The following is a 14,487-nucleotide window of genomic DNA, read 5'->3' on the forward strand; positions in this document are numbered from 1 at the left end:
CTCTGGATAAAACAGAGTGAGCTATCGCCATGCCACTCAGGATGGCATAAAACAGATTACGATTTTAAAATTGTCTATTTCTGGAATTTTCATGTAATCTTTTGGGGCCACGATTGACTAGGTAACTGAAGCGGCAGAGAGAGAATCTGCAAGAGGGGGCATAGGTACCGAATCTCACAAGAAGAACAAATAAGAAACCGTGGATGATTATGTCTGGACCAGGGCCAACAATCTCCCAAGTCACACTTTTCCTACCCACAGCGGTGCCGCGGCCCGGTGAAGGCCCCTTCATTCGGGCTCCAGCCCTGCTACTTTCTAGCTCTGTCACGGTATAACCAGTATCCTAGCTCTCTTCCTTGCCTTCCCCATCTGCACATCATCACAGAGTTGTCCAGAAGACTCACCTGTGTGACAGATCAAACCTCCTAGCTCCTGTCCTTCCATTTGCCCGCTAAACCCTCACTCCATCAAGGTCCCTGCGGCACAGCTCTCCTGCACCTCTGAACCTTTGAGATCCATTTTTATGACCTACCCCCTCCCTGCTTGCAAAGCCAGCTCTACACCATACTTGCCAGCCAGAGTTGGGTGGTGATAATCTCCTCTGGCTTTACTGACAGCCCCTAGCCCTACAGTCCTTCGAATCCTGAATTGTCCCCATGGCTTCTATGCCTCTACAGAATTACTTGCTCTCTTCCCTGGACTTCAAGGGTTCAGTGTAACCGGGGAGACGTCATCTCATCGGTTACAGAACACGGCGCCAAGTACTTGGCACAAAACTGTTCATCCGATGTTCATGAAGAAAGTGAGCCAAGCTGAACCCTCTCTAACCTTGTTACGGCTCCACCATCTCATGGCATCTGTGTGTGCTTTCCAGAACCCACAGCACATACCTTTGTTTCCTAGAACTCAACATTCTTGTATTTTTTTTTTTCCATATGCTCAGTTCAGGTCTATGGAGGACACACTAGGCTAGGCACAGTTGGTAAGAGGAGGAATAACTTCCTGAAACACAAGGAAGAGCCACATGTTAAATAGCCCCACGTAGTCAGAACGCTGCCTGCCTTAACGGCAATCACCACCGTGACCCTTGCTCCGTTCGTTGCACCTCAGCAGTACTCACTATCACTCACTGAACACACTGCATCCATGCGTTTACGGGCTCACTTCCTCCCTGGGATTGGGGTTTCTGGGATGATGCAGATCTAGATTCTTATTATCCTTATTCTTATTATCTCTGGCTCCTAAAAAAAGGGGGTGGAGGACCTGCATACTGTAGGTCTTCAGCCCATCCTACTATCCTTGCCTACCGATTTGCATTTAAATAACTTTTTTCTTTTTACCCCCAGAATCAGCATCCGGGCTTTTACACAGCTATTTGATGAGGGCTTGAAAGAATTCACAAAACCTCTCTATTCGGACACGTTCTTCTCTATGCCCATCACCACGGAGTCAGGTAAACCTAATGCTTCCGCCCACCCATGCCTTCTCCAGTCACCACATCACCGACAGGGGTCTTTAGTGGGGAGAGGTGGTGACTTGCCTGATTGGGGGAGGATATTTATTTTCCCTTGGCCTTTAATCTCCATGTGACCATGGATTGATGTGGATCAGGAGATTATACTGGTTCTATAAAACAGGCTAGAAGGAGAGTTAATCTTAAAGGAGGGTGGAGGCCCATGATGTTTTTCCACTAAAAACAAAATTTTAAGGGGATAAAAAAACATCAGGAGCTTACATGGGTCAAAATATAAGTTGGTGCAAAGGGCTCTTCTCTGTTGGAGGCAGGACAGAAAATATACATACAGAGCTGGCTCTCTGAAGCCACAGGTTCAATACCAGGTATCAGAAATACGGAAGAACAAACTGGCTTCCTGATAATTAGAAACACACTTTCTCTTCCTGCCATTCCCCTCTAAACAATATAGTCTATTAACTACTGACAAAGCATTCACATCATATAAGCATTCTAAATTAATCCAGAGGTGTCTTATAGTAAGCAGGGGGTGTGGAGGTTGTATACAAATGATATGCAAAAGACACACCACCATTTAGGCAAGAAGTCCTGGAAGCTATCCCTCTCAAACACTAGGGAAAAGTGTCTAAGTAAAAGAAGGGGTGGAGAAAACCACCAAAGTATTAACTATGATATCCCAAAACACCGAGGTTAAAGGTGATTTTTGCCTCTCTTCTGCTTGTTATGTTTTCTTTTACATTATTAAAAATCTTGGGCTAGTGAAATGGCTCACTGGCTAAAGGAACTTGCCTACAAGCCTAACAACTTGAGTTTGATCTCCCAAAATCCACATAGGAAAGGAGAAAAGTTACTCCTGCAAGCTGCCCTCTGACTACCACACTTGGACCATGGCGTGCACATTAATAAATTAATTAATAATTAACTAGTTAGTTAATTAAATTATAGGGCAGTGTGTCTTCACACACTTGTAGATCAATGGTAGCCCAGTGGCAGAGCTCAGGGCAGGACCCAAATCTGCTCCCCAGCACTGCAAATAACCATAATAATAATTTTTAAAATTAAGATGTAAGTTTGAAGGCTGTCTTAGTCAGGGTTTCTATTCCTGCACAAACATCATGACCAAGAAGCAAGTTGTGGAGGAAAGGGTTTATTCAGTTTAAACTTTCACATTGCTGTTCATCACCAAAGTAAGTTAGGACTGGAACTCAAGCAGGTCGGGAAGCAGGAGCTGATGCAGAGGCCATGGAGGGATGTTACTTACTGGCTTGCTTCCCCTGGCTTGCTCAGCTTGCTCTCTTATAAAACCCAGGACCACCAGTCCAGGGATGGTACCACCCACCATGGACCTTCCCACCCTTGATCACTAATTGAGAAAATGCCTTACAGCTGGATCTCATGGAGGCATTTCCTCAAGGGAGGCTCCTTTCTCTGTGATAACTCCAGCTTGTGTCAAATTGACACACAAAACCAGCCAGTACAAAGGCTTTGCGTAAATGTTTAAGTTTGATGGGCAGCATGGGTAGTCATGTCGACTGACACTTGCCAGTCATCCCTGTGAGGCTGCTTTTGTATTCTACAGAGAATAGTTCCTGAACCTATCACCCCTCATTTTGATGGTTGAGAGACAGTGGTAGCCAAGAGGCTGAGTGACCCGCCCAGTCTGTTTAGCTGGTATTTGGGCAATTCTGCCAAAACCTGTGAAATCAGCAGCACCCTCCCCCCATTATTTCCACCATGCTGAGAACTATATTGGCTCCCATCACCTTGCTCCTTATCACCAGCCTGTGGCTCCTTTTCTTGTGTTGTGTGCTCTGCCTCTTAGCCTTTTAGTCTGAGGAAGCTGTGCAGGTCTCTCCTGCTGTGCAACAAAGGATGGCCTAGCCTCACAGCCCTTCTTCCTATGTGCTTACAGAGATAATCTCCATCTCAGGCCAAAGAGGGAGCAGAAGCCAGCTAAGAGGATTTAGAAGTCTTTGTCTGTAATTTATTGCTAAGCAGAGGCTTCATAAACACAACTCTTCCCTGTTCGAACTACCATTACTCAACAAAAAGTTCATGTTGTTCAGTAAAGGAAATGGCTAAGCAAATATTCCAAGTAGAGTCATACACACATTAAAAGGAGAACAGTTGTGTTGATCTGATGAGGAATGAAAGTTGATATGGAATAAACAGATCTGATGTCTCGGCATGGAGCTCACAAAACGAGCTACTCAAAATGGATTCTCAAAGGAAACAGGAGGAAATCTGTGTGACCCTGAGCTATGAAATGATTTCTTGGGTAAAATATCAAACACATAAAAGAAGAAAAGATAAATGACTGGGGTTCACCAAAATGAAAATCTTTTTATATTTGGAAAGACAGCATCCAACACGTGAGAAGATGACCCATGGGACACGAGGGAAATAGTTGCAAATCATTAGTAGTCAATGAACTCTTTCTTACCTTTCAACTCAACAATAATGACAAATAACTCTGCCAGTTAGAACACTGGCTGCTCTTCCAGAGGACCCAGTTTCGAGTCCCAGCACCTATGTGCTGGTTTACAACAGTTCATAACTCCAGTTGCAAGGGCTCTGACACCATCTTCTGGGCTCCTCAGTCACCAGACATAGATGGTGCCCGTGCATACATGCAGGCAAAATGTACACATTAAATACACATAAATACACATAAAATAAAGATAAATTAATCCTTAAAAATATCTTAAAATAAGATAAAAATGAACAGAGGATTGAAATGGGCATTGTTCCAAAGACACTCAAGATGCTAAGAAACAAATGAGATCATTAGTCACTAGGGAGGTGAGCGTCAGAACCATAGTGAGATGCCATACCTTGACCACTAAAGGACTGTGTAAGGAGCCTCACACATTGCTTGTGAGACCATAAAATAGGATAGCTGTTACACAGAAAATGCTTTTGTAGCTCCTAAAAATAGTAAGCAAATACTGTCATGTGACTCAACAATTCAACTACTAAGTGTATACTGAAGAGAAATGAATATACGCACCCACAGAATCTTCATAGCAGCATCTTTCAAAGTTCTAACATGGTAGAAATAACTTGAATATACATCAATGAACAAGTAAACAAAATATGATGTGTTTATGCCACAAAATGTTATTTAGCCATTAAAACCAAATAACTCTTCATATATGTGATTTGGATAAGCCTTGAATACATTGTGCTAAGTGAACAAAGCCAGTCACAAGACTTAATTTATGACTTAATTTCTATGAACTGTCCAGAGTAGCCATAGAGAAATGAGTAATGACTAATAGATATGAATTCTCTTTGTTGGATATTACAATGTTACCAAGTTATTTGTGCTACTATGTATAAAATAATGTATATACTAAAACCCATTAAATCCTGACAATTAGATGGTGAGTTATATGGTATATTAATTATAATTCAATAAAATGGCTGTGTATCGAATATGATGGTATACATTTGTAATCCAAGGAATAAGGATGCTAGACTGAGCCTAGGAATTCAAGATGTGGGTCTAGGCACAATGGCATGTACTAGAAAGTGTACATGATCAGAAGCAGAAAGAAAAAAGGAGAGATGGGGAGGGGGTGGAGGGTGAGAGAGGGAGGAGGGAGGTAGGAGGGGGGGAAGGAAAGAAAGAGGCTGGAAAAATAAAGATAATAAAAGTGAGCTTTTGTTAAAATAACTTAGTGATTGGCTAGATTTTCTAAGTCCCCAAGGACCATATAATTCTTCACAAGGAGGGCTAGTAATAGTGTTACACACCTTTATGAGATATACATCATCAACTCCCAAAGTTGATAAACTTTTACTCTAGAACCAACCTGCCTGTAACCAGTCATATGCAACCCTTATCTCAGCTGCCTCCTCCTGGCCTTCAGGCGAGAATTCCTCACTGTGTGCCTCTTGAATGGCATTATTAACAATGTTACTAAGGAAGACATGTTTCCTAGTTGTCAAACTGGCTGCTCGCCACTGATCTTCTCTCCTTTTGTTTGTTGCTTCCGGCTGGGTTATCACAGAGCCCTTGTTTGGAGTTATTGAAGGTGTGAGTGCTGGCCTGTTTCTAATTGGCATGCTGGTGGCCCTTGTCGCCTTCTTCATCTGCAGACAGAAAGCTAGGTAAGTACAAAGATGTCTTTAGTGATCAGGCTCACGAGCTTGGAAATGCTACTTTAAAAACACCCCTTAGGCTGAAAGGGAAAAACAGTTTTGTTTTTCCAGGTTAAATCATCGCAGTTTCCTCAGTAAAAAAGAAAAAAAAAAAACAAAAACAAAAACAAAAAAAAAACAAGAGTCAAATTCTGAATTCACGCCTCACAGCTCTCCAGCTTCCCTACACACCAATGATGAACTGATTGATGACTGGGGGGTGGGGAGGGTGGGGAATGGGAGGGGGAAGGGGGCTCACCAATGAATGAGAGGCCATCAGCAGAGCTCTTCAAATATGAAACAAAATCCTTTTGCACAAGCAAAACAGTTGGGGTACACAGCCTCTGCTACCTCAGAGATTGCTCCAAACTGTGTGCCTGCACGCTTTGCTGAGACACCCTGAAAAGGATGGCTGGTGTGAGCATCTTGGGATTGACTCGCCGTGCTATTTTCAGAAAGAACTAAAAAGAGTTCGATAGTGAGCACACATTTCAAGCCACGCCCTCTTTAGCCATTGAGATTTTTTTCCATTTTGGATTCACCTTTGCATCCGAACCTGGCATCTGCGGTTTTCTGGGTTAGGGACTTCTTTAAAGGAAAGTTTTATTGAGTGTGGCAAGTGATGATGGCCTGGAGACATGTTCCTAAGTGGGGACAGATGCCTTTCATGTTGTTCCCATCTCCTTGCCTTGCTTCAGAGAGGTGTTGGCTGAGTGCAGACTTCCGGGGAATCTGAAGGTCTCACGTTTGCATGAACACTCCCAGCCTCACCATACGTGGGGGGGGGGGGGGGAGCCAAGTAATATAATTAGAATAAAGAGATCTGTGTCCCGTGTTTCAGCCATAGCAGAGAAAGGTCATCTGCCCGTCTGAGCATCCGTAGGGATCGGCCTTTATCTGTCCACTTGAATCTGGGCCAGAAGGGGTAAGTGCCAGAGTTTCTTTCCCTGGCGTTTACTTGAAGATGGTATTCTGTGAGATATGCTAACAAGGTTCTTCTTTCTTTTTTGCCTGCCTCACAGCAACCGGAAAACTTCCTGGTAAGAGAAAAACGTATTAATTAATTAATCTGCTTTCAAAGTACAATGTGGACTCGTTATAGCACTTTTCCCGTTTCTCCAGTAACTTCCTTTTCCTTTCGCTTTATTTTTAATTACAGTCCCATAAAGATAAACCAGTTTGAAGGGCATTTCATGAAGCTGCAAGCAGACTCCAACTACCTTCTCTCCAAGGAATATGAGGTACTACTCGGGCCCAGTTGAAGCGTTGGCTCCCCATCCGTAGAATCCCCTCTTGAATGTCACTATGAAATCAGTTGGGATGCCTACGGTCTCCGCAGAGCACATATTGTGTCTGAACTGGCTCCCGGGACAGCAGTCCATCTATTCTCGGAGGCCAGTTTGAGCTCAAACCACACAGCAAACATTTTCTGGATTAGATGGTGGGACGGAACGAACAAGTTTCAACGATATGTTCTCAGTTCCTCAGCCGAGACATTTGCTTGTCTGGGAAACTGTAGCTTGGACATGAGTACCCAGGCTTTGAGCATGACTCTCAACTGTGTCACATGCGTGTCCTGCACCACCTGTAGGGTGGTTAGGGGCACCTCCCATGTGGTGGTGAGAAATGATCAGAGCCCGTGCATATGGAAGAGTAGGTGTTCCGTAAAACTGAACTCCTGTACATATCTTTATGTTAGTGTGTATTTCAAATGTTGTGTGAGTCCACTTACTTTTACATTATGTATGTATGAGTGTATGGTATATATATATATTCTTGCAAACTTTTTTTTTAACCTAACAGGACTTAAAAGATGTGGGTAGAAGCCAATCATGTGACATTGCCCTCTTGCCTGAGAATCGAGGGAAAAATCGATACAACAACATATTGCCCTGTAAGTTTCCTGTTGGAATTTGTGACACTACTGCATAAAAACTATGTGAATGGTGTGTGTGTGTGTGTGTGTGTGTGTTTGTGAGTGTGTGGGTGTTGTGTGTGGATGTGTGTGTGTGTGTTTGTGAGTGTGTGGGTGTTGTGTATGGATGTGTGTGTGTGTGTTTGTGAGTGTGTGGGTGTTGTGCATGGATGTGTGTGTGTTGTGTGTGCGTGCGTGTGTGTGTGTGTGTGTGTGTGTGTGTAGCATAGCTGGATATATACACTCTCAGGCTCTAAATGAATTTAATAAAGAATATTTAAAATGCCACTGCATTGGGGCTGGGGATTTAGCTCAGTGGTAGAGCGCTTACCTAGGAAGCGCAAGGCCCTGGGTTTGGTCCCCAGCTCCGGAAAAAAAAAAAAAAAAAAAAAAAAAGAACCAAAAAAAACAAAAACAAAAAAACAAAAAAACATAAAATGCCACTGCACTTCTCTCACAGGGGTGATGGCTACCAGGTTGCATTCCCCTCATCCTTCATATCTTTGTCCTTGGAGCCTTAGGGAATTATCAGACGTGAAAGCAGGGCTCCAGCAGCCTCCCTTAGGTCTGCTTTATAGTCTCCAGTCAGTGATTTTTTTTTTTTAAAGAAAAGCAGCCTACCCTATCAGGTAAAAGCAATCCAAGGTAGTTGAAAAATACTCATTCCGGGGGAGAGAGAGAGAGAGAGAGAGAGAGAGAGAGAGAGAGAGAGAGAGAGAGAGCTGGCCACCATGTTAAGCAAGTGTCATGTGCAAATCACAGCTGGGGCTTCATGTTGTCTCCTGTGCCCATCCTTCTTGTGCTTCCCGTGTCTCATGCCCCAAGTTAGTTACCCTGTTGGAGCCCCACCTATTAAACAGAGAGAGGAACACTTCTCTCGAGGCTGCCGTGGGGATCAGAGATAAAGCAATCTACTATTACACTGCACAAATGGGAAATTCACCCCAAGACACAGCCGCAAATCTGTCCATAAATCTCTTCCAGATGATGCCTCGAGAGTGAAGCTTTGCAACGTAGATGATGACCCATGCTCTGACTATATCAACGCCAGTTACATCCCCGTGAGTGAACTCCCAGGCCACAGTGCCCAGGATAACCCTTTGATGACACACACCAGAGATGCCACTCCTTCTGAGCTGCCCCGCTGTTCTGCCTATGAACACTTGCAAAATTTAAAAGCCCATGGCTGAGCCTGGTTTTTCACAATGGCGATGGGCAGACGCAGTTCTCACAAACCCAGGAGGCATGCTCGAAGGTTGCTTTCTTTCTGTGGCCCTGACGTAAGGAAATTTAGAGCTGCTCAGGGGAGATGGCCCCCACGGGTAAGGCTGCCAAGCCAGAAGGGCCAACCTCTTGTTACTGGAGCCTTTGGCAAACACACACACACTTCAAAGTTGTATTCACTTTTGGGATCTGATATTGGCTTCCGTCTTGCCAGCCTCCCACACGCACCGCAGAGAAAGAGGCATTAAAGTCAGAAAAACCCAGACTTGAATTCCACTTTGTCCCTGGTTGGCTCTGTGACACAGCAAATTCAGTCACCTCATTGAGCCTCTTATTCCTTTTCCAAAAATGTAGGAAAATGCCTCAAATTATCATCTATACATTCAATAAATGCTAGTTAATTAAATGATAACTATAATCCAAACACTGAGGTATATAGAGGGCTTATATCTCTAAGAATTGTTCAACAGTCAAGATACTGAAATTACAGGGCAGTGTCATGCTGGTATTACCAGGACAGCATCTCCTATACAAACAAACATTAACATCATTCAGACTACAGCACCATCCAGAGCAGAGGTAGGGATTCTGCATTTCTAACAAGCCCCTTTGTGATATTATCCCTGCCAGCCAGAGGACCACACTGGGTAGAAGAGATTAGAGTTTACCACAAAATGCGTAGGAAAATGTGACCCAGTAGACAGACAGACAGACAAAAGATGACTTCAGTCAAACAGGCAAGGTGCTAAGGATAAAGATTAGCCAGCTGAGAAGCAGCATGTGGGTGGTTGGGCTGTGGATGGCAGAGCTGAGGTAATATACACATAGACACATACACAGGTACACATAGACACACACACATACACACACACTAAATACACACACAGGTACACACACACAGGTACACATGCACATACACAGGTACACATAGACACACACATAGGTACACATAGATACACACACATACACACTAAACACACACATGTACACACATACGTACACATAGACACACAGGTACACATACACATACAAGGTACACATATACACACAGGTAGACACACAGGTAAACACACACACATAAGTACGCACAGACACACACACACACACACATACACACACTAAACACACACACACAGGTACACACACAGGCACATATAGACACCTACACTAAACACACATAAGTACACATAGACACACAGGTACACACACAGGTACACATTCACACACAGATAGGTACACATAGACATGCACACACACATGCACATACACACAAACACACACACACACACACACGCACACACATACAAGAGTAAAACCATTTTCTATACTGTGGCGGGAATCTTTCTCCATTGCCCTTAACAGCAGACCCAGCTGATTAAGGGGCTTGTGGTTTTAAAAATGGCCCAGTGCTTTGCCTCTCTCCTTCCTATCTCCAAGCCTTGACAACTGTGTTTCTGTTGTACTCTCAACTTTGGCCTGGCAGAGGCCTTCGTATCATCTAATCTCCCAGCTAGCTCTTTGTTTATAGCTCTGAAGAGGCCCATTGTTTCTGACTCTCCATATTGTAAATTCATCACAGGGTAACAACTTCAGAAGAGAATACATCGCCACTCAGGGACCGCTTCCGGGCACCAAGGATGACTTCTGGAAAATGGCGTGGGAACAAAATGTTCACAACATCGTCATGGTGACCCAGTGTGTGGAAAAGGGCAGAGTGAGTAAAGAGCCTTCCTAGCTCCCTGGCTCTGATTTCTGGTCCTTAGTTCTGATGGGGTTCATCCTCCCTGTCCATCCAAAGTTACACCCACAGAAACAAGGAGACACCGTGGGAGAAAGCTATGAGAGACTTAGGTCGCTTGGTTATAATAGAACCTGGATCCTTTTTTAAAATCTTGGTTACACATTTCATTCAAAGCTGTTTGCACATAAAGCCCGGGATACTCAGTAGTAAATGTGTGCAAACAGAAAACCTGGCCCTGTGGAAGCTCTCTCCTTCAGAGTCTGGGTAGGGGAGAGATCCTCCCAGAGTTGGGGGGCCTCTCAGGAAAGAAGTACGTTAGGCTATACTTGCAAACACAGAGTAAAATATGTTGATGAACTATTATTCAAATCTCTTACATTTATAACCCTTACTTACAATCTTCTATATTACATGGCTGCCTTTAGGATTAAAAAGAGACTAAATGTTGATCTTAATGTACGTATGGTGGCTTTCCAGACTGTCTTTCCTGACTAGAGTAGGACCTATGCCTTTCTCTGCAAGACTAGCCTTCTTTGATAATATTTATATGAGATATATGTAACTACAAGTATTGATGAGATGGCTAGAATATGTAGTCGTGTAAACGGAAACTCAATATGTAGGTATATCCACCTGCCTCACCATACACAGTAAAATAAAAGCCACACTCATAGTATCTGATACCCAAGTCTGCACACAGAAATGCAAGCGCCTCTTTATAGCTAGCTAATTTGCATTTATAAAATATATCAATTTAATATGTGCTGCAAAACATAACGTAAGAACAAATACTCAGGTCTCTTCCCGCATCTCTTTGAGCATATAAACACACGTTTAGCTGAAAGTTAACTAAGTTCTAACTTCTCAAAGATCTCTTTGGCTCATGGCCCAGGTAAGGAAAGTGATTTCAAAAATTAAGACTAAAAAGTGGGCAAATTAGTCTAGGAAGACCATGCCTTCCTCTGCAGGGTTAGGGCTTCAGAAAGAAGACATTTACCCCTTCCCTCTGAAGTTCATGAGGATGGAATTCCAGGCCTTGTATATATGATACAAGGCCTCTTAGCCCAAAAACAGGAGATTTTTTTAAATCATTGTCAACTGGTGAGGCCAGGACACTGAGGAAATCTTTAAAGAAAGAAAAAAAATTCTCAAGCTGTCCCAAGAGTGAAGGACCTGCTTTGGGGGAAGTTTCTCACTACCTCTTGGAGCAGTAGCCTGACTTTGTCTCTGACCGTCAGAGGGTTAATAGAAAGTAACCAGTCATTGTTTTAGCACTGGGCTGGCTCCCTAACTCCAGGGATTTTTAAGGAGGGAGAATCCAGGCCCACCCCACATTGTGTTCCCAGACTTACCTTTTCCTCTTTGTTCTCTTCTAGGTAAAGTGTGACCATTACTGGCCCGCAGACCAGGACCCCCTCTATTATGGTGATCTTATCCTGCAGATGGTCTCGGAATCTGTGCTCCCCGAGTGGACCATCCGGGAGTTTAAGATATGCAGTGTATGTTGGTTTGCTTGACTTCATTTTAAAACCCAACTTAGGAGCCAGGCACTGTGGGATGTATCTGGAATCCCAGCGTGTGGGAGGTGGAGGCAGGAAGACATTCAAGGTCCGTCCTCGAACACCTAGAGAGTGTGGGGCAAGCCTGGGCTACATAGTGTGGGGCAAGCCTGGGCTACCTGACACCCTATCTCAGAGAAGGAAAGGAAAGGAACAGCCCAACTTAAAAAGAAGGGGGCTCTGTAAATCCGGCTTCTGCCGGTCCGTGGCCTGTAGTTTCCGACCATGGAAACTCCCGTGAGGCCAGCTGTCTGTCAGAGGCTTTCCTTTGAGCTTGGTTCGGTTGTCTCTCTCATCACCGCCTCTCCACACCTCCAGGAAGAACAGTTGGATGCACACAGACTCCTCCGTCACTTCCACTACACGGTGTGGCCAGACCATGGGGTCCCAGAGACCACCCAGTCCCTGATCCAGTTTGTGAGAACGGTCAGGGACTATATCAACCGAAGCCCAGGGGCCGGGCCCACCGTGGTGCACTGCAGGTATGGCAACATGAGGGACGGTCCTGGTGAAGGCAGGCGGTGTGTGTGGGAGCCCGAAACAAGGCAAAGGCCTGTGGCTGTGAAGGTTTCTCCACACCGGCCATCCCGCCTCGCCCCGAGTTCATTACGGTCTTCTCCCTCTTCTACCTTCCTTCTTCCTCTCAGCTCCTCTCTCTCTTCACCTCACACTCCGCTCTCCCCCGAGATCTCTTCTTGTTCACTTTACTACAACACGAAATAGAGCATCCCCAAGTGACTCCCACATCTTCTAAAATGGTCCCATTGCACCTATGGTCCAATTTCTTATCTCTTCCTGTCCTATTTTAGTCGAGAAGTTGACACTGCATGTTTATTCTTTTGCTTTACTTTTTTAAAACTTTTTTAAAACTAATCTTTCTTTAGGTTTTCGTACAAGCCAATAGGTTTCATTGTCACATCTCTGTGCAGATGTGTCCTTATGCTTTACTTTGGTGTGTTTCCCTCCCCCACAGATCTCTCCCACATCCCTGCCTTCCTCTGGTGGGCGCCCTTCTTACCCCTTGGGCTTGCATATCATGCCGACGTCATTATCATCTTCTTCCTTAAGATTACTGTCTCCCCTCAAATGGCCCACTTTCTAGTATAATGACACACACTCGCACACATACATGCACACATGCACACATGTGCATATATAATGTTTGAGTTACTTTTCCACTGCTATGACAAAACACCACGAACGACTTATGGGGGAAGAGTTAATTTGGTTAAGACGCCATGGAGGCAGGGACCTTGTGGTGGCTCACAGCAGCATGGCGATTGGAACAGCGTGCTGAGAGCTTTCGTGTTGAACTATACGCAAGAAACAGAGAGCAAACAGGAAGTGAGGTACGACTATGACTAACCATAAGGAAAGACCTCCTCCAGTAAGGCCACACATTCCAAACCTGCCCAAGAAGCACCACCAGCTAAGCAAGCATCAAGTGTCTCGTGACTGAAACTGTGCGAGATGTTTCCCACTGGAACCCCCTCATGCGATGTTTCATGGAGGTCCCGCGAATAAGAGAAAACGTCATTTTTCTTTCTGAGTCTGGCACAACAGACTTATTTCTGCTTCCTGTTGTTTTTAACTCCCTGAGATAGCTTTCTCTCTCTACCACCTGAATAAACATTATCCATCTCTCAAGCTACCCTAGACCTCCATCCAGGTCTAGTAGTATGTTTGTGTCCGCTGGTGATGCTATCACAAAATATTGCCAACCGGGTAACTTCCAAACAACGGAAATTTACACTTCACAATTCCGGAAGCTTCAAGATCAAGCCCCAGATAGATAGGTGCCTTATAAGAACATGGTCTCAGAAGCCATGCATGTCCTCCAGAGAAGAGAGAGTTGTGTCCTCGTATGGAGGAAGGCAGGCAAGAGACAGGCAAGGGGACCGAGCTAACTCACTCCAGCTGACTGTAGCCAATTCCTGCTCTTAAATTTCCCTCTTGACTTTCCTTTGCTTCGGTTCGTCTGTCCATAAAACCACCTTAACAAGCCATCTTTCTCTCTCTGGGGAGCCTGGTATTTAGCTAATTAATGTGTACAGCACACTTTGATAGCCCTCTCTGGATGGCACTAATAAATAAAGAGCAGAGAATTGCTACAGTAAAAGAAATGTCAAGTGTGTTAATTTCTCCCCAGCAGCCTCGCACCCTAGGAGCTCTGCTTTTATAAGTCTTTGGACCTCAGTGCCTTAATAGGAGTATGAAACACTCAGGCGTCTCCTGCTTTCCGAAGAATGGCGGCCATTTTCTTCCAGGAGCACTGGAGAATTGTCCCGTATCTTATAAATGTGTTCACTGCCAGCCAAAATAACTGGACGGAGTGTCTACCAAGCACAATGACTTTTATTAAGGAATAGTGAGGCACTTCAGTGGGTATGGTGCCCCAGTAAATGACAGATGTAGTCAAAGCTGAGCT

General features: G+C 44.4%; 1 protein-coding gene across 3 annotated transcripts in view; it reads left to right on the forward strand.

Annotated features, from left to right (window-relative positions):
• Nucleotides 1-14,487, forward strand: part of Ptprb (protein tyrosine phosphatase, receptor type, B) — a 104,564-nt gene that overhangs the window by 71,781 nt on the left and 18,296 nt on the right. For all 3 annotated transcript variants that reach the window (XM_063263482.1, NM_001372134.2, XM_063263483.1), the window contains 10 exons: nucleotides 1,347-1,453; nucleotides 5,491-5,590; nucleotides 6,462-6,545; nucleotides 6,643-6,660; nucleotides 6,780-6,861; nucleotides 7,424-7,514; nucleotides 8,520-8,596; nucleotides 10,339-10,473; nucleotides 11,877-11,999; nucleotides 12,378-12,541. In XM_063263482.1, the coding sequence (XP_063119552.1) occupies nucleotides 1,347-1,453; nucleotides 5,491-5,590; nucleotides 6,462-6,545; nucleotides 6,643-6,660; nucleotides 6,780-6,861; nucleotides 7,424-7,514; nucleotides 8,520-8,596; nucleotides 10,339-10,473; nucleotides 11,877-11,999; nucleotides 12,378-12,541 (981 nt within the window). The remainder of the gene's footprint in view (nucleotides 1-1,346; nucleotides 1,454-5,490; nucleotides 5,591-6,461; nucleotides 6,546-6,642; nucleotides 6,661-6,779; nucleotides 6,862-7,423; nucleotides 7,515-8,519; nucleotides 8,597-10,338; nucleotides 10,474-11,876; nucleotides 12,000-12,377; nucleotides 12,542-14,487) is intronic.

This window comes from Rattus norvegicus, chromosome 7 (genome assembly GCF_036323735.1).
Source record: "Rattus norvegicus strain BN/NHsdMcwi chromosome 7, GRCr8, whole genome shotgun sequence".
NCBI classification, from domain to species: domain Eukaryota; kingdom Metazoa; phylum Chordata; class Mammalia; order Rodentia; family Muridae; genus Rattus; species Rattus norvegicus.